The sequence below is a fragment of the Dendrobates tinctorius genome, unplaced genomic scaffold (genome assembly GCF_039654945.1).
Source record: "Dendrobates tinctorius isolate UK_male_01 unplaced genomic scaffold, ASM3965494v1 ptg000159l, whole genome shotgun sequence".
Classification (NCBI taxonomy): domain Eukaryota; kingdom Metazoa; phylum Chordata; class Amphibia; order Anura; family Dendrobatidae; genus Dendrobates; species Dendrobates tinctorius.
Window position 1 is genome coordinate 18,823,585 of NW_027361826.1, and position 19,491 is coordinate 18,843,075.

The 19,491-nt window shown below is 41.9% G+C and overlaps 1 protein-coding gene across 6 annotated transcripts in view; it reads left to right on the forward strand.

The window, feature by feature from the left end:
• Nucleotides 1-19,491, forward strand: part of SGSM3 (small G protein signaling modulator 3) — an 84,174-nt gene that overhangs the window by 41,799 nt on the left and 22,884 nt on the right. For all 6 annotated transcript variants that reach the window (XM_073549602.1, XM_073549604.1, XM_073549603.1 and 3 more), the window contains 13 exons: nucleotides 152-218; nucleotides 329-537; nucleotides 2,574-2,681; nucleotides 4,038-4,181; nucleotides 4,270-4,465; nucleotides 4,925-5,070; nucleotides 6,404-6,631; nucleotides 8,253-8,307; nucleotides 8,583-8,710; nucleotides 11,539-11,694; nucleotides 11,796-11,850; nucleotides 11,939-11,988; nucleotides 17,635-17,787. In XM_073549602.1, coding sequence (XP_073405703.1) covers nucleotides 152-218; nucleotides 329-537; nucleotides 2,574-2,681; nucleotides 4,038-4,181; nucleotides 4,270-4,465; nucleotides 4,925-5,070; nucleotides 6,404-6,631; nucleotides 8,253-8,307; nucleotides 8,583-8,710; nucleotides 11,539-11,694; nucleotides 11,796-11,850; nucleotides 11,939-11,988; nucleotides 17,635-17,787 — 1,695 coding nt within the window. The remainder of the gene's footprint in view (nucleotides 1-151; nucleotides 219-328; nucleotides 538-2,573; nucleotides 2,682-4,037; nucleotides 4,182-4,269; nucleotides 4,466-4,924; nucleotides 5,071-6,403; nucleotides 6,632-8,252; nucleotides 8,308-8,582; nucleotides 8,711-11,538; nucleotides 11,695-11,795; nucleotides 11,851-11,938; nucleotides 11,989-17,634; nucleotides 17,788-19,491) is intronic.

Consider the following 19,491-nt stretch of genomic DNA (forward strand, 5'->3'; position numbering starts at 1 on the left):
GGAGACCTATCAATCAGCTGGAGCAGGGAGACCGCATTGGACTAGAAAGCCGAAACATCTACGTCTCGATTTATTAAAGTGCTTTGTGCCAGGAAACAAATTGGACAGTATCAAAGTATTTTTCTGTGAACATTTCATGTATCCTTTTCAGAAGGAGCAGACTGTAGATCAGCCAGAGTTTCGCTACGATGAGTTTGGATTCAGAGTAGATAAAGAAGGTGAGAATGTAAAAAAAAAAAAACTTGGCATAAATCTTTCTATACTGTATAGGAACTTTGATTTTTACTTTTGCATTACTCATGTTTTTCTTTGTTTTTATGCGTTGCAGATGGGGCAGAACCGAATTCAAGTAAATTATTGGGAATTCCACTTACAGAAGATCCCCAGCAGAGATTAAAGTGGCAGGCCCATCTAGAGTTCACCCACAACCACGACGTAGGAGACCTAACCTGGGATAAGATCGATGTAACTCTCCCCCATTCTGATAAGTTGCGCTTCCTTGTGCTGGCTGGAATCCCCCACAGTATGAGACCACAGGTAATCCATGTACAGACGTAGACACATAGCTTACACTGAAAGCATAAATCTCTTCTAGGCAATGAATATTATATACACTGCTCAAAAATATAAAGGGAACACTTAAACAACAGAATCTAACTCCAAACTTCTGTGAAATCAAACATTCCACTTAGGAAGCAACACTGATTGAAAATGAATTTCACATGCTGTTGTGCAAATGGAATAGACAACAGATGGAAATTATTGGCAATTATTAAGACACAATCAATAAAGGAGTGGTTCTGCAGGTGGGGACCACAGACCACATCTCAGTACCAATGCTTTCTGGCTGATGTTTTGGTCACTTTTGAATGTTGGTTGTACTTTCACACTCATGGTAGCATGAGACGGACTCTACAACCCACACAAGTGGCTCAGGTAGTGCAGCTCATCCAGGATGGCACATCAATGTGGGCTGTGGCAAGGAGGTCTGCTGTGTCTGTCAGCGTAGTGCCCAGAGGCTGGAGGCGCTACCAGGAGACAGGCCAGTACACCAGGGGACGTGGAGGGAGCCATAGGAGGGCAACAACCCAGCAGCAGGACCGCTACCTCAGCCTTTGTGCAAGGAGGAGCACTGCCAGAGCCCTGCAAAATGACCTCCAGCAGGCCACAAATGTGCATGTGTCTGCACAAACGGTTAGAAACCGACTCCATGAGGATGGTCTGAGTGCCTGACGTCCACAGATGGGGGTTGTGCTCAAATTACACAGCAGAAAAAAGGGCAGCACCGCTTACCTGCCCAGATCTTAGAACAAATGCACTGCTGTGTAATTTGAATTTTTGGAGGTTTTAGTCTTCTTTTGTGGCTTTGCTATTATAGTGTAGGGACTCGCGAGTGTGGGGATCCTTGACGCGGATTGCGAGCTTGTGTATTTTGGCCAAAATATCAACCAATACCTCACTATTTTTGTGTATTTTGTGCACTATATTTTTCAGGGTGCAGCCAAGCACAAACACGTCTGGTCTCGTATGAGGGGTGTTCATACTGGGATGCATTGAGGGTGTGCTGGCCAGCCCGCCTAATCGAATAGCAGGGGTGTGACTAGTAGGCTGTGAACCAGGCACTTTGCAGTACCCTTATGTGAACAGCGCCCTATGCGGGCTTTTATTGGGCAAATGTATACTGAGCAGTCGCCCCCTCCAGGAATGGGTAGGTTGAGGAGAGTGACTGTTTATCTACTATTTCGCACCTGTATTGCTAACATCTTGCTATATGGGCTGGCTGCAGCCTGCAGTGCATTTGTTCCTAGATCTGGGCAGGTAAGCGGTGCTGCCCTTTTTTCTGCTGTGTAATTATTTATAACCTGCAAAATCATCCAGCTCTTTTTAAAAAGCTGTCATAGTGTCTGACATTACTGCCTCTTGCAGTCCGGCATTCCACACACTAACTGTAAAGAACCCTTTCCTACTTAGCTGCCGGAATTTTCTTTTTCTATCCCTAATGAGTGCCCCCTGGTTTTTAGTATGGCCTTTGGAAGGAATACGTCATGTGCCGTCTTCTGTACTGTACCACACGTGTATTTATACATATAAATGAGATCCCCTCTGAGACGTCTTTTAAGCTCAACTTTTCCAACCTCTCATCATATGAGCGGCCTCCATCCCTTGTAATATTCTATTTTCCGCCATTGAACTGACTCTAATTTCTGAATAGCCTTTTTTAAACTGTGGAGCCCAAAACTGGATCCTGTATTCTAGATGTGGCCTCACCAGTGATTTATAAATGGGTAACAATACATTGGGGTCACAGCATTTTATCTATTTTTATACATCCCAAAATCTTGTTAGCTTTTGCAGCTGCTGCCTGACATTGAGCATTGGTGCTCAGAGTACTTGTAACCAGATTACCCAAGTCCTTCTCCTGTTCTGTAGTCCTGAGTATACTCCCATTTAATGCATATGCAGCATTTGTATAGATTTTTTTTCCTTTTTGGCATTAATGTTTTTATTTAAAAAAATGTTGGGGACTTATTTTAACATATTCCATACATTGAAAGCATTCTGTAATTGTGCAGCTCTGGATGCGACTCTCGGGTGCCTTACAGAAAAAGAGGAACTCAGAGATGACGTACAGAGATATCGTGCGGAACAGCTCCAATGATGAGACTCTAGCTGCTAAACAGGTATGGGCGACATTAAATCATTGAATTGACGGTTTGTAGACATTTGTTTATAGGCTTTATAGTTGCAAAGTATCCATCTTCAATTTTTAATAATATGACCCAATAATGTTACCGAAGACTTGTTAACCCCATAATAACAGACCAGGGTGGTGCAAAGACTATAAAAAAGTTAGAAGGTTTACATTTTGCATCTCTGGTTCGATCCTTGATATATTAATTTGATGCTCTCAATTATGGGTGTGTTCTCTTATGATGGACAACCAGCGCACCTGATGAACCCGATTGACTATAATGGGATCCAGCAAAATGATGGACAAAAAGACACATTGATGCAAAATGTTGCTCCAACATGTCTGGTCTTGGCAGGATCTGTGCGAGATGCTCCTCAGCCTTCAATACTGATGTGCACAGATGTAAGGTTTCCGAGTGCAGCGTTCATGGGCGTCCTTGGCTGTAATCTGCTTTATCCCACATGTTTCTTTACTCATTGATAGCGTTACTGAGCGTTTCTTCCTTTGTCAATGTTGGCAAATTACTGCACAGCATGCCGTAATGCAAATCATCATCTGCACAGACACCCACATATTTCTGTGCTGCACAGAGCCATTAGCATTGCAATAATTTCTCTGTGAAAATGTTTTGAAATGTTAAAGGGATTGTCCGTTTTTTTCTTACTTAAATGGTTGTATTTTTGGCCAAATTTAACTTTCGGGAATCTGGATTCCTAAATTTTTTTTTTTTTTTTTTACACCATTTGCTTTCTATATGACCTCTGTATTATATTGTCTAATGCTAGCTGCAGAATGAGTTAACTGAGATTTGGTCTGTGAGCTCATTCTGACGCTCCAGTGGGAGAATTTCTAACGTTTTCATCCTTTTTTTTTTTTTTTCTGAACTACTCTCAGCTGATTTATGACCAGAGACCCAAAGTTGAATGTGCAGTGAAGCAAATATCCGGTAAAAGCCAAACTGTGCCAAATTTTGAATGAAGTCGAATTCCAAAAATGATTTTTAGACCCAATACGTGTATCTAAGTTACAAACCAAAAAATGTCCCCAAAGGTGGACAACCCCTATGTTGGCTGTGAACACTTATCTCTGCATACCAGAACCTATAGTTGCAGAGAAGAGCTGCCTGTATACATTCCCCCCCAAAAAATCACATATTCTATTATGCTGTGAGACAATCCGGTTGCATATTTCACACTCCTAGAGACCCGTTCAGTGCAAGCGCAGGCCAGTATTGTACAATTGTGTATAGTCTGTGATTCAATTTTCTATTTTCTGTCCTCCTGGTTGTAATTCATTGACCCAGCAAAGGTCTAAAAACTAATAAATGTTCTTGCCTTGTCTACAGATTGAGAAGGATTTGCTCCGCACAATGCCCAGCAATGCTTGTTTCTCCAATCTACAAAGTGTTGGTGTGCCTCGCCTCCGAAGAGTGCTGCGTGGCTTGGCGTGGTTGTACCCAGATATTGGGTATTGCCAAGGCACAGGCATGGTGAGCTTGACACGAGAGTTTAGGTTTACTGCCTACATCCTTGAAGGGGAGATGTGTTCCTTCTGACTTTCTGCCCCCTTTTGTTCAGGTGGCTGCATGCTTACTGCTCTTCCTAGAGGAAGAAGATGCTTTCTGGATGATGAGTGCCATCGTAGAAGACTTGGTGCCGGCTTCTTATTTCAGCACTACCCTGATTGGTGTTCAAACGGATCAGCGGGTATTAAGGCACCTCATTGTGCAATACCTTCCACGACTGGACAAGCTGCTACAGGAGCACGACATTGGTGAGTGTCTGAATGGACTCTGTGTCCCATTGTTATCAATGGGAATCAGCACTGTACTGTATGTGGCTCGTAAGAAAACAAGAATAGTATTGTCATTTCTTGAGCTATTTCGACGATGGGGAGCCTCGCACAGATTAGCCCCAATGAATGAACCAAGACCGCGCACAAATCCACAGCAGAAATCCATGGATCACCTTTGGATTTCTGCTGCAGATTCTACTTTTCGGCGTCACAAATCATGTCCTTGCACCATTCTGATGTGATGGAGAGCTGGATTAGCACAATGTCTGTCTAATGCTATTATTGGTTCAACTACTACTTTTTATTTCAGGTGCTGACCCATATTAGGCATTTTTACGTATGCATTCATTATACACATTTTCCTGCTCCTTTATTGCGGCATGTGCTTACTCTTGTGCATGAATTACCTCCATTGTGTCTCTGTCTCCCTGCCTGCAGAGTTGTCTCTTATCACTTTGCACTGGTTCCTCACTGCATTTGCCAGCGTGGTCCACATCAAATTGCTGTTACGGATCTGGGATGTCTTTTTCTACCAAGGTTCTCTTGTCCTGTTCCAAAGCACCCTCGGCATGCTGAAACTTAAGGTAAAGCTGGCTTGTGAAAATTATTTTGGCTACTTCTTCTGTGTTACACTTTAGTGGGATGGTGTGGAAAAGTGGCTAACATATACTTTGTTGTAGAGGATGTGCGTGTAGCATTAAAGCATTTTGAGCATAGGTTATTAATGTCTTAATTGCTAGGAGTTCCACCACTGGGACCCCACCGATCATTAGAATGGGGTCCTGATCCCCTGTTCTTGCTCACTTCCTCCTGTAATAAGCAGAGCAATAAGTTCAAACATGCAGCAAGCATTGACTATTGGACTGATACCAACAACCCGTCCAAGCACTGGGGGCCCCTAGTGATCAGACATTGTTCGTCTATAATAGGGATAGGCAATAATTGTAATTATTAAAGAGGACCTTTCACCAGGTCAAAAGAGACCAGTGATTGTTCTTATTCTATTACTGCTGCTCTCCTGACTATTCTATTTTTTTTAATCTGCCTTTTTAATTAGTACATATTTTATGGTCTTTTCCAAGGGTGTGTAGCTCAGCGGGTCCTTGGAGTGTTGGGGCTCACCGGGATCCTTGGGGGAGGTGAAGGGGGGGTGGTTGTTCACTGGGACCCTTGGAGAGGGACATTGTGGCTCACCGGAATCCTTGGAGGGATCGTGGGTCACAGGGGTCCTTAGGGAAGGCGGGTGTCATAGCTCACCAGGAACCTTGGCGATGTGGTCGGGCTCACCAGGTAGGGCTTTCGATCTCCGGGAACCTTGGTAGGGTGGGCGGGAGGTGTCGTGCCTCACCGGGATCCTTGGGGCGGGGGTCGTGGCTCACAGGAGTCCTTAAGGAAGGGGGGGTGCATGGCTCATCGGAAACTTTGGTGGGGTCGTTGCTCACCAGGAACCGTGGGGTGGGGAAAGTGGGTCATCAGGGAGGGATTTGGGTCTCCAAGAACCTTGGTGGGGTGGGCGAGGGGTGTCGTAGCTCACGGGGAATTTTGGGGCGTGGCTTTAGGTTACTCTGCATTATTATCCTGTTAGCCACACCCCTTGTATAGACCATAAAAAATTGCACTAAATTAAAGGAAAAAAAACTCATCTGAAGCCGTGTGGCGGATTTAAAAAAAAAAAAAGAAAGAAAAAACACAACAGGAGCAGTGAGACTAAAATAAGACTCTTGACCGGGTTACTGGTTTTCTTTAAACACCATATTCTCATACTAATTGCTTGTTATTTCTGCTGTTGTATTGATTGCAGAATGGAAACCAAGCCGCATACACCAACCTTTCTTAAGTTAATAGCCATGTTATAGTCTCCTTTTTAAGTATACAAGATAGAAATACTGTAATGTCATTATTTGTTTCTGCCTGCAGGAGGAAGAGCTCATCCAGTCTGAAAACTCTGCTGCGATCTTTAACACTCTGTCGGACATTCCTACCCATATTGAGGATGCAGATGTTCTGCTGCGGGAAGCCATGATGATTGCAGGAACTCTCACGGAAGTTATGATTGAGGCTCAGAGACGCAAACATTTGGCTTATCTCATTGCAGACCAAGGCCAGCTGCTTAATTCCACCGCGGCTGTGACCAACCTCTCTAAGGTGTGGGGCGAGATGCTGTGCAAATTATATTATGCAGGTTTTGTGGAATAGAAATGTTTAGATGGAAAATTTTATAGTGCACAATGACAATAATGTTGGGTGGGGGATACAAAGTGGTCTGTTTTTAATTTGGAAAATCTTAATCAAAAGTGGAGGCAAAGTCCATTTTTAAAGGGGAATTTCAAATTCCCAAACTTATCATTTATCCAGTGACAGGGGAAATTTGTATGTTCTCTGGGTGTCCCACCGATTTCCAGATTTGGGGGCTGCTTCGCTTTTCTTGTTCATTGGCAGTTAGACCACTGCCAGGAGAAGTTGAATAACAGGTTGTGCATTCACGCTGCAGCTTTATTCATTGTCCGTGAGAATAACAATAGTATAGCTCAGATATCTTCATCAGAACCACGGACGATCAATCAGTGGCAAGTCGGGGGTCCCAACGCCTAGACAGTGGAGACTGAAATACCGCTGTACCTAGAGTTGTTTCAAATTGACAATCAAGATTGACGACCTACCCGATATTCCAGGACAGTCTGTGAAAAGAGGGCACATTTTTGTTTTGTCCGTGAAAGGCTTCTGTGATTTTTTTTTTTTTCATGCTGAAGAAACTTATACAGATTATTTTTCCTGTAGTTATCATCATTTTACAGTGAATGCAGCTGATGTTTTCATATCAGAATTGTGGGCTGTAGACATACGTCACTTATGATAATGATAAACTCTGATTTTTCCAATGTGTCCATGAAAAATATTCTCATTCTGTGTTTTTTAATAAGTTGTCCAGAAAAGAATAAAAAGTCAAGTTGGCAACCCTGTGAACAACACCTGGTCATTTAAAGAAGACCCGTTAGCAGGCGAAAAGTAGCCAGATTCTGCTCTTATTTTATTGTCACTGCTCTTATGGCTAGTCCGGTTGCTGCTATTTTGAAATCCACCATACTGTTCCAGAGATATTGTTAGACCTTTCATTTAGTGCTAATTTTTATGGTCTTTTTCCAATGAGGCATGGCTCACAGGATCCTCAGGGGCGGGTCATTATGATGCTCTGCATTATTATCCAGTGAGACACGCCTCCTTATAAAGACCATAAAAAGTAGCAATAAATAAAAATGCCTTTTTTTTTTTAGAAGGGTAATCCTGTTACACCGACCCTTTATCACCGATGATTTTAGAATGAGACTTGGAAAAAAGTAAATTACATGTAGAATATCCTTATTGCCAAGGGTGTGCAATACGGCATTTTGCTAGCACCTTGTGATATGTTTTCTAAAGGCTGGAGGCTACTTATATTTTTTTATTTATACCTCATTAGTAAAATCGCTAATGAACAGTTAATTATACTTTCCCATTTGTTGTTACCTTACGGATAAATACTTTTATGTTCTTGGCTGCACACAGGTTGTGTAACACAATATATGACATTGTTCAGTTTTACCCTGAGGTCATTTGTTATTCCTCTCCTTGCAGTATGATGTATACAGGAGTGGCAGGAACATATTTGTTCCGCTCATTGCTCATGCAGTATCATTGGCCGCCTGGACCATGTGTAGTAGGTGGCTACATTTGATACAATGTCTTTTTAGAGTGGTCAGAAAATAATGACTTCTTTCTTTGTCTTCAGATTATGAGAAGGCAAAGTCAGCGCAGGAAGTCTGGGATCACAACCCTTTTATTTGGTAGGTATTTTTTTCACATATAACTGAGATTATTCATGCAGCCAGTGTCTTTAGGTCTCCATCCATCTGGATGATCTATAGTTGCCACTGGGAGCTCCTCCATGATTCTTCTCGTCCCCAATGAATTTCCATCTCTCTTTTATTCTATTTTCCTCGAATTCTCCCGTCACATTATTCAATCGGCAGCCCGTCCTAGTCACGTGTCAGGACAGGCTGCAGTCTGAAGGGACTATGATGATCCAATGTACGAATGCGCCATATACTTTTTTTCACAGGTGACGATGACTTTGAGGCCCTAAAAGCCAAGAATATCAAGCAGACAGCACTGGTGGCAGATTTGAGAGAGGCTATCCTGCAAGTTGCTCGTCACTTCCAATGCTCTGACCCTAAAAACTGTAATATTGTGAGTCTAATTATCCTAATTATCATGCCTTCTTGTGAAATTTCTATTAAATGGGTTTTCACACCCCTTTCTTTTAATTAACATATAGCCCAAAAAAATAGTACATAGACAAACCTGTATCCGACCATGCTGTTACGTCTCACTCGCTGGTGCACCCTCATGTTTCCTCTTCTCATCCAGTCTGATTACCATGTGTAGACAGCAGCTAATCAGTGGCTACAGCAGTGAGTGGCACATAGCGATCATGAGGCAACCAGGCCAAAAAAAGGTGGACATTGGGAAGGGAAGCTGGCCAAACGAGTGGAAGGGTATCCATTGATGAGTATGCCCAATTTAATTTTTTTTAAAAGCACATTCATAACATATTTTAATAAAAAGGTATGCAAATCCCCTTTAAATAATTATTATAACATTACTTGGTAAAAAAATGTCTTCCAAACTCTTAAATTGTGTGCAAATAGTTTACATGCGGTAGCTGAAACGTCAGTATATGCCAGCTTCTTATACAGTCATTTTCCAATGCTCCTGTGTTAATGTCCTTCTTGTGTGGCATCCCATATACTGAACATGTGGTTATCTACATCGTCCTCAAGCTTTTCCTGTTTGCGATGGGATTGTGATTCTCATGCTGGGCAGCAGTAGTGTCCACAATCTAGTGAGCTTGTAGAGCAGTCTCTCAGTAGAAGATCTGTGTGAGGATAGGTGAGAAATTACAGCATTAGATAACTCTTGTACTAGAAGGGCATCCAGTCAGCTATATTAAGGCAATGTCTGCTTAAAGGAAAAATCATAATACATGGTAATCTCACCTACAGAGAGCTGTGGCGGCATTAAACAGATCACCTGTACAAGATATTCAATGTAAAAAAAATAATTGTTTCTGAGCTTTAGTGACATCACCATTCAGAAAATTCTCTGTTTCGTAATCTTGGAAACCTTCTTTTAACCTACATTGGTACAACTCACAGCATGTCTGTTTTACTAAGTATTTAGATTCACAATGAAATAAATAAAAATAAATAAATAAATCTTTATTTTTATATAGCGCTAACATATTCCGCAGCGCTTTACAGATTGCACACATTTTCATCACTGTCCCCGGTGGGGCTCACAATCTATATTCCCTATCAGTATGTCTTTGGAGTGTGGGAGGAAACCGGAGTGCCCGGAGGAAACCCACGCAAACACGGGGAGAACATACAAACTCCTTGCAGATGTTGTCCTTGGTGGGATTCGAACCCAGGACTAACCACTGAGCCACCGTGCTGCCCAAAATATAACACTTCTGGAGCATATTTTCTTAAACCGCCTTCATTTTGCAGTTCCACTGTTATTTTAATTAATTGGGTGGTTGGTTTCCTGAAAAACACATAAGTTGCTAACATGAAGCAGCAGCAGTGCTCTGCCAAGTGCTATTCATCTCTGATACAGAAGACCGACTTACTAGATAGACTATCAATTACATCTTTAGTTTCCAAGGAGAGCAGCGCCTGGCTTGGTGCTTATGCTCCTTCCCTGCACCCATTGGTAGCAGATCCCTACTAAACAAAACTTCTGACATATATATGTGTTGTGAAAAGATTTATAAAAGTGCAGGAGCTCTAATAATTAGGACTAAATCAACAATTGGGCGTTACCATTCCATAGAAGGGGTGTGTCCCCACACATGTTTTGTCACTGGAAGCTCTGATTGGACATTGTCAGCCAATGTATGGTCACACCCCCAACTAATAACACCCAGTTGTCAATTTGTTAATACAATTATAGGAGGAAAAAAAACAGGAATAACATAATGTAGAGTCACACGAAAAGACTATCCAGGATTGATATTTCACAGAGATAGAGGACAGGACTGGTGACAGGTTTTTGTTTTATGAGAATACTGCAACCAAATTTGGAGGGTTATGCGTAGTGATTCGCGCACACTAGTTATTATGCACAGACCTATTCCCAAAATCGTAAATTATGCTTTATCCATAGTAACTTACTGATAACTGAAAGGGTTAACATATTGATAAGCTTGCAAACTCTCAGTAATCAGCAAGTTATTCACTATCCTTCAGATAGAGGTTAACGTATAATTCTTGGAATTATCCCTTACTTGATCCGTTGTAATGCAATGAGAAAGTTGGCTTGTATATATGTACCAGGCCTTGTGGAAAGACAATAATTCCCATAATGAAAACCCCTACAGTGATCAAGGACTGCTGAGAGATTTCCACTCTGAGGCTTGTAGAATAGTGTAGCAGCTCTGGAGTATATTACAGGCTGTAGGAGAATATTGGCAATATACAGGGTAATTTGCTACTTTACCTGGAAAAATTGCTGTAACTTCTAAAAGACGGTCGGCCATACTGAAATTTGGATTGTACATATCTTGGTTCATGAGAAACTGATGTTTTAAAGCAGGTGTTGAAAATGTCCACCGTTCACATCCAAGCACGCCTGATTGTATACTTTTGGATGTATGGGGTCATAGCCTGAATTTCTCGCGGTATGTTCTTTTGGAGGTCTATTGTGTTCGTGGCTTGTTACTGTACACCTGAACCTTCAAATGGTATCAGAAGGAAAAATCCGGCAATAATGAATTCTTTTCTCTTGATCGTGCCCTTTAAATATTATATTCCTTTTTGGTTTTGTCTGTTTATGAGATCCATGAATTAGACATGTTCTGGCCGCATGATAACCTCTGGGACCCCCACTATTGCTGAGACCCATTACTACTACTATACAAATCTGGTTGAAAGAAAAGAATACAATGCAGCATGAATGTCACATGTACATGTCAGCTTTGCAGCATCATCACTAATGAGCCCCTATCATTTTAGGACCTGACACCTGATTACAGCATGGAGAGCCACCAGAGGGACCACGAGAATTACGTGTCGTGCTCACGAAGCAGGCGCCGTAGAGCAAAGGCTCTCCTAGACTTCGAGCGTCACGATGATGATGAGCTTGGCTTTCGCAAGAATGACATCATCACGGTATAACTATTGGGAAGATGAGGGGGCGCACGTATAGGGCGTTTACAAGTAACATGAATAAAGTCAGTGATTGCATTAATTTAATTACCGTATTATTTCAGATAATTTCCCAGAAAGATGAACACTGTTGGGTTGGAGAATTAAATGGACTCCGAGGTGAGCATACCTCAAAGCATATAATGGCTTTTTGATCTATAGTATTCATCATCGTAACTGGGTTTTCTTCACTAATGAAATCTTTTAGGCTGGTTCCCAGCAAAGTTTGTGGAGATTCTTGACGAAAGGAGTAAAGAGGTTAGTGCACTGCATCCTGATAGCAGCCAGAATGGAGACAAAGTTGAATGTATGTATAAAAAATAATCTAGATGGACGGGATAGAGTACAGTCGTATTGTACTGCTTGTTACAGAACATCTTAATGGCTTCCGGACCGCCCATATACTTTAGTCATCCAAGCTGGCCAGATCCAACTCTGCAATAATGTTCTAAAATGTCACTGCACTTCATGTAGCTGCAGGAGAGGGGATCCCGCTGTCCCTGACAGTACCCATAGAGAAGGCACAGATGATTTATTAAAGTCTCTGCCTTCTCAATCGTTGTATACACAGCACAAAACCAGCACTATGTGCACAATAATAGGAAGCACTGACACCGCTTCCTCCTCCATACACTGCAGTCCTGTCATGTGTATAAGGAGGGATCAGGAGCCTACTGGGTCATAAAAGACCCATGTCCGCTCTGCTATTCAGCCAGGAGGCTGCATTTCCACTGTTACTGGGGCCCCAGTGACAATGGAAATAAAAATATTTCAGTATTTAAATGCCCGCTAAAAGTTTTTTTTATGACCTTACAGGGGACACAAAATGTAAAATAAATGAAAATAAGAAATAACAGGTGAAGAAAAAAATAATAGTAAGGAAAATCCTACTGTCAATTCTGTAAAAACATTTGTTACAGAATGGAGAACAAATTTCTAAATGTATTTTAATGGTCCTTTCTAGTTATTAAGAAATGGGAAAAGCAGACCTTTATTTTCCTTATTTTTCCACGGATATCAATAAAAGAAATAAACATAACAGTGATCTGAAAGTGAAAAAAGATGCCGAAACTGCTTGATTATCCAAACAAGAAACATTTTTATAGCTTTTTAATAGGGGTAAATGGCCCGGTCTTGAACTGGTTAAAGGGGTTGTCACATGCAGCAGGTACCTGCCTAAATTTGTATAGGTGATGCTCTAACTATTTGGGAATACTTTTTGAATTTGAGACATCAAATTCATACAACTACAGAAAAAAAACTGACAGTATAAATGGATAATCAGGAGTGACAACCCCATGTCTATAATATCTATTTGGCCATCTAGATATTATACAGGGGCTCCTTTTTTGCCAAACTTAAGACATCATTGTATTAAGTGGATGGCCATTAATCTGAATAGCTGCCATGTAGTAGAACATTTCCACCAAAAATGGCTGTTTGCAAGAGGTGTTGCATACCAAAAAGAAATATTAGACTTCTAAAAAGTAACCTTTATTAGTTTACATAAAAGATTAAAAAAAGGTGCAAAAAAGTGAGGACCAAAGATAGTACAATAACCTATCAAGGACCAATCTCTCCCAGGAGAAGCCCTGCAAAATCGCCCTACCTGCCAGCGGAGGTTGGCTCCCTGGTTGTAACCGTGATGGCGCCCCTGCTCAACATTGGTAGCCCTAAAGACCCTAGTGTACCCTTAACAATACTACACACTGAAAAATACACAAAAACATACACGTACAGAAGCAATTCGAGGAAGTACCCCAGAATTGCAGACCAATGGAAGGTCTGGTGAAAAGATGAATATCTCCTAGGTAATGCTTTATGTTCAAAGAGATGTTCAGTCAACATGTGTAATGACATCAATAAACCCAAAATTAAAAAAAGGGAGGGGGGGAGACCAAAGTGTATAATCACATCAATGGTACTTCGGCCATTTCTGGCTGCAGATTAGCAAAATAATGTGTCATAAACTATTACTCAATGCCCACACAATCCCATAGTGTAGGTATTCTTACTCCCTACAGAACCACAGATAGAGCAGCGTATATAATCATATTAATGGTACTTCAGCCTTTCCTGGCTGCAGTTTATCAGAAAAATTATTGCACAATACCCATACAGTCCCATAATATCAGAACCTCTGCTCCTTACAGAACCACATGGGTATATAGTAGAAAAAAGGAGTTCAAAAAAAGTATTGTTACTTATAGACAATTATTTCTTATTTAACTCATAATATTAGTGTGCGCTTGGAACACTCATAAAGAAGAGGGAAATCTAAATTAGGTAGTTATAGAAAAAAAAAAAAAAAAACCCTCTTATAAGAGCTCTTTATGTAGCTGGACAATAGCGAGAAAATAGTAATTAGAGATAGACAATTCTAAAGGTACTGTCACACTTAGTGATGTACCAGCGATCCCGACCAGCGATATGACGCGGTCAGGATCGCTGGTACATCGCTAAGTGGTCGCTAGTGAGCTGCCACATAGGCAGATCTCACTAGCGACATCGCTGGGGACGGGGATCGCTACTTACCTGTCACACCAGGCGATCCTGCGTCCTCCCGCCCGGCTCCACGCGTCGCTCGTCTTCACAGCAGGAAGCGCCGCAGGAAGCTGACGACGAGAAACAGTCCTGAACGTTCTCGCGCGATCAGCGATAACCAGCGGGGGAGCCGGTCGTAGGTAAGTATCAGACACAGAGATATCGCTAGCAATATCGCTATAACGTCACTAGTTATAGCGATATTGCTAGCGATATCTCTTAGTGTGACATGCCCTTAAGACTTCAGAAAAAGTGCTTAAGGGAAAAAAAAAAATATATATATATATAATGCTGGTGGCAATCTTAGTTCCAACCTTGAACAATCATTAAAAACTAAAAAGGCATGAGTGAGGGTAAAAACCTAAAATCACTGAACAGGTTATATACTGCAGGCTACTTCTTCCTGATAGCAGCTTAAAATCAAGTCAAAGTCAAATTGCAGCCTGTGAACGGCTGTGCAGAGTAGCCGCAATAGTAAATGCACAAGTCAGAGAGCGGTACCTGTAAAGATAATGCGATGCAGGTTAAAATAGCGCTTTTTGCTCCAGCGCTTGGAAAAAGAGGGGGGGAGGTTTGTACACAGGGGTATAGATGAGTTACAGGGGCTGCCCAGGCCGGTGGCAGCCTCCTATCAGTGTACCTCCAGCTGTGGAGCAGACGTGAGCGGCCTCTCGTGCTCCCGGCATCTGTGAGCTGCTCCAGGTATACAGGACCTTCGTGATGTGAGTCAGCACATGACCACGTCGGTTTCACTTGCTGGTGGTTGCGGCGGGGACTTGGAAAGTCCATTGGTCCCCGCCGCAACCACCAGCAAGTGAAACCGACGTGGTCATGTGCTGACTCACATCATGAAGGTCCTGTATAACTGGAGCAGCTCACAGACGCCGGGAGCATGAGAGGCCGCTCACGTCTTCTCCACAGCTGGAGGTACACTGATAGGAGGCTGCCACCGGCCGGGGCAGCCCCTGTAACTCGTCTATACCCCTGTGTACAACCCCCCCCCCCTCTTTTTCCAAGCGCTGGAGCAAAAAGCGCTATTTTAACCTGCATCGCATTATCTTTACAGGTACCGCTCTCTGACTTGTCCATTTACTATTGCGGCTACTCTGCTCAGCCGTTCACAGGCTGCAATTTGACTTTGACTTTTTTTTAAGCTGCTATCAGGAAGAAGTACCCTGCAGTATATAACCTGTTCAGTGATTTCAGGTCTTTACCCTCACTCATGCCTTTTTAGTTTTTAATGATTGTCCAGGTTGGAACTAAGATTGCCACCAGTGTGTGTGTGTGTATATATATATATATATATATATATATATATATATATATATATATATATATATATATATATATATATATTTTATTTTTATTTTTTTTCCCTTAAGCACTTCTTCTGAGGTCTTACGATTGTCTATTTCTAATTGCTATTTTCTTGCTATTATCCAGCTACATAAAGAGCACTTATAAGAGGTTTTTTTTATTTTTTATTTTTCTATAACTACCTAATATACACTCACTGGCCACTTTATTAGGTACACCTGTCCAACTGTGTGTTAAGACTTAATTTCTAATCAGCCAATCACATGGCGGCAACTCAGTGCATTTAGGCATGTAGACATGGTCAAGACAATCTCCTGCAGTTCAAACCGAGCATCAGTATGGGGAAGAAAGGTGATTTGAGTGCCTTTGAACGTGGCATGATTGTTGGTGCCAGAAGGGCTGGTCTGAGTATTTCAGAAACTGCTGATCTACTGGGATTTTCACGCACAACCATCTCTAGGGTTTACAGAGAATGGTCCGAAAAAGAAAAAAAATCCAGTGAGCGGCAGTTCTGTGGCCGGAAATGCCTTGTTGATGCCAGAGGTCAGAGGAGAATGGGCAGACTGGTTCCAGCTGATAGAAAGGCAACAGTGACTCAAATTGCCACCCGTTACAACCAAGGTAGGCAGAAGAGCATCTCTGAACGCACAGTGCGTCGAACTTTGAGGCAGATGGGCTACAGCAGCAGAAGACCACACTGGGTACCACTCCTCTCAGCTAAGAACAGGAAACTGAGGCTACAATTTGCACAAGCTCATCGAAATTGGCCAGTAGAAGATTGGAAAAACGTTGCCTGGTCTGATGAGTCTCGATTTCTGCTGCGACATTCGGATGGTAGGGTCAGAATTTGGCGTAAACAACATGAAAGCATGGATCCATCCTGCCTTGTATCAACGGTTCAGGCTGGTGGTGGTGGTGTCATGGTGTGGGGAATTTTTTCTTGGCACTCTTTGGGCCCCTTGGTACCAATTGAGCATCGTTGCAATGCCACAGCCTACCTGAGTATTGTTGCTGACCATGTCCATCCCTTTATGACCACAATGTACCCAACATCTGATGGCTACTTTCAGCAGGATAATGCGCCATGTCATAAAGCTCAAATCATCTCAGATTGGTTTCTTGAACATGACAATGAGTTCACTGTACTCAAATGGCCTCCTCAGTCACCAGATCTCAATCCAATAGAGCATCTTTGGGATGTGGTGGAACGGGAGATTCGCATCAGGGATGTGCAGCCGACAAATCTGCGCCAACTGTGTGATGCCATCATGTCAATATGGTCCAAAATCTCTGAGGAATGCTTCCAGCACCTTGTTGAATCTCTGCCACGAAGAATTGAGGCAGTTCTGAAGGCAAAAGGGGGTCCAACCCGTTACTAGCATGGTGTACCTAATAAAGTGGCCAGTGAGTGTAGATTTCCCTCTTCTTTATGAGTGTTCCAAGCGCACACTAATATTATGACTTATTTTACCTTATATCTTTGACACCCTTGTGACAGGTGTCTTAGTGTTTGCTGCTGGAATTATACTCATACACAAGCGCCACTGAATCTCCATTTGAATTATTTCTTATTGCCTTATTCCAAAAACCTACTGTCCTTTTAGCCATAGGGCAACAATATCAGGTAGCCATGCAGAAAAATCCCACACAATGGTAATCTTAGTAATTTACTCTCTCCGGCAAATAAATGGGTACATAATCATCAGTAGCCATAAAAGGAAGGTTCCACATAATTGTGGTACTTATCCACCATTAGATTCCATCTCTTTCCCTCCAGAAATGGCTGTTTGCAAGAGGTGCCACAACCCAGGTAATCAGATGATCATCCCACCATTTAGATGAGCCCCCCCCGTTGGATGAATGGCCATTGCCTATCCAGCATTATCGGCAGTGTTATCCATTACTAGTAGTTTTTAAAATGTTTTGTGATGCTATCTTTTAAATTTAATTAACAATATATCACTCTGCAGTAATACTAAGCCCCTAGTAGAGGAACTGGTCACTGAGATTGTTTGTTATATCTCTATTTTTGTTCTGACGCAGTATTCTATTGCTGGTGATGATTCGGTCACAGAGGGGATCACTGACTTGGTTCGAGGAACTCTATGTCCTAGTATTAAGGCAATATTTGAACACGGACTGAAGAAACCATCTCTGTTAGGAGGTCCTTGTCATCCTTGGCTTTTTATTGAGGAGGTAAGAGGTTGTCACACAACCTGTAGTACATATATTGCAGTTATAGGTAACAAGAGTGGAACACTGCCAAGGCGCTTGTCAATCATTTATTATTATTAAATGTAATGAAAGTTTAATGTTAATCTGCTTGTATGTGTTCTTTGGAAGCGATTTAAAGAGGACCTGTCACCAAGTCTAAAGTGTCCAGTTTTTTATTTTAATTTATTCCTTCTCCCCACCCCTAAATATTCCTATTTTTTGTGTAAATCCACCATACAGTTCCAAATATATGGACGCTTTTTATTTAGTACTAGTTGTTATGGTCTTTCCAAGGAGGTGTGGCTCACAGGATTCTCTGGGGTGTGTCTTTAGGATGCTCTACACCAGGGTTCCCCAACTCCAGTCCTCAAGGCCCACCAACAGGTCATGTTTTCAGGATTTCCTTAGTATTGCTCAGGTGATAATTGCATCACCTGTACAATACAAGGGAAATCCTGAAAACATGACTTGTTGGTGGGCCTTGAGGACTGGAATTGGGGAACCCTGCTCTACACTTCCTCCCTGTAAGCCACACCTTCTTGGAAAAGAATATAGAAAGGAGCGCTAAATAAAAAGGCCTGAATTTCTGGAACAGGTATGGCGGATCTGAAAATTACAAAGATCAGAATACTCAGGAGGGCAGCGGGAATAAAGTAAGAAGCACACTGGCCACTTTTGACCTGGTGACAGGTTATGTTTTTTTAATTTTTTTTTAAAATAAGTTATTTTTGCCATGTGGTTCAGTGGGAAAATTGTTTTATATATATATATATATATATATATACATGCGCGCACACAAACACTCTACATACAATATACACACATATATGTGTATGTATATATATTATATAATATTCACTGGACTCTAGCCTTACAAGTTACATTTCTTAATCTACACTGTATATGTGCATTACAGGGGCTTTCTGGGATTTTAAAGGAAAGGGAACCTGAACGCTGCCCCAAATCCCTACACCTCCACCACTAGTGTATTGCACCCTCTTCCTACAATCTAGTAAGCCGCTTTTTGTTGCTTGGTGACCAGTAAGTAAATGAAAAATTAATTTTAATCCCTGCGCTCACTCTATGTAAGTCAGTGGGTGACTAGTGTGTGGTGGGTGTTGATTTCCCTGACTGGTTCTCCCTATCATTTTGTGAGCTCACCCCCTATGAACAGCAACATCATCGTTGACTATTTATCTAATGGCTGACCGAATCGCCTCCGCCATTTTGAACATGTGTAGTGCACTGAGAAAACCAGGAAAACCCAACTTCCCAAGGAGTCAGAACATCGTAAGCATATAGGAGATGTGCAAGAAGCTGGTGGTGATGTCGCTCATGCAAATCATGTCAATCACTGTCACAGGGTAGAGATAATTTGATTTGAGTGAGGATTACTTTTGGGAAATCAATGCCTCCCATCTACCTGAAATAGTCACTCACAGATTGTACCGCCCATATTCAGGGTTTAAAGATATTTTTTCCTTTTATTTAGCATTCGTAGAGCAACACAAAGGGGCTTATTAGAATGTAACAAAACAGTATAATAAAGGGTGATGGTTTAGGGGGCTAGGGCTGCTGTCAGGTCTAATACAGCTCTGGAAAAAATTAAGAGACCACTGCACAGTAATATAAAAATCAGCTTATCTACATGTCTGACAGCCATTCCATTCCAGTGTCAATTGAATT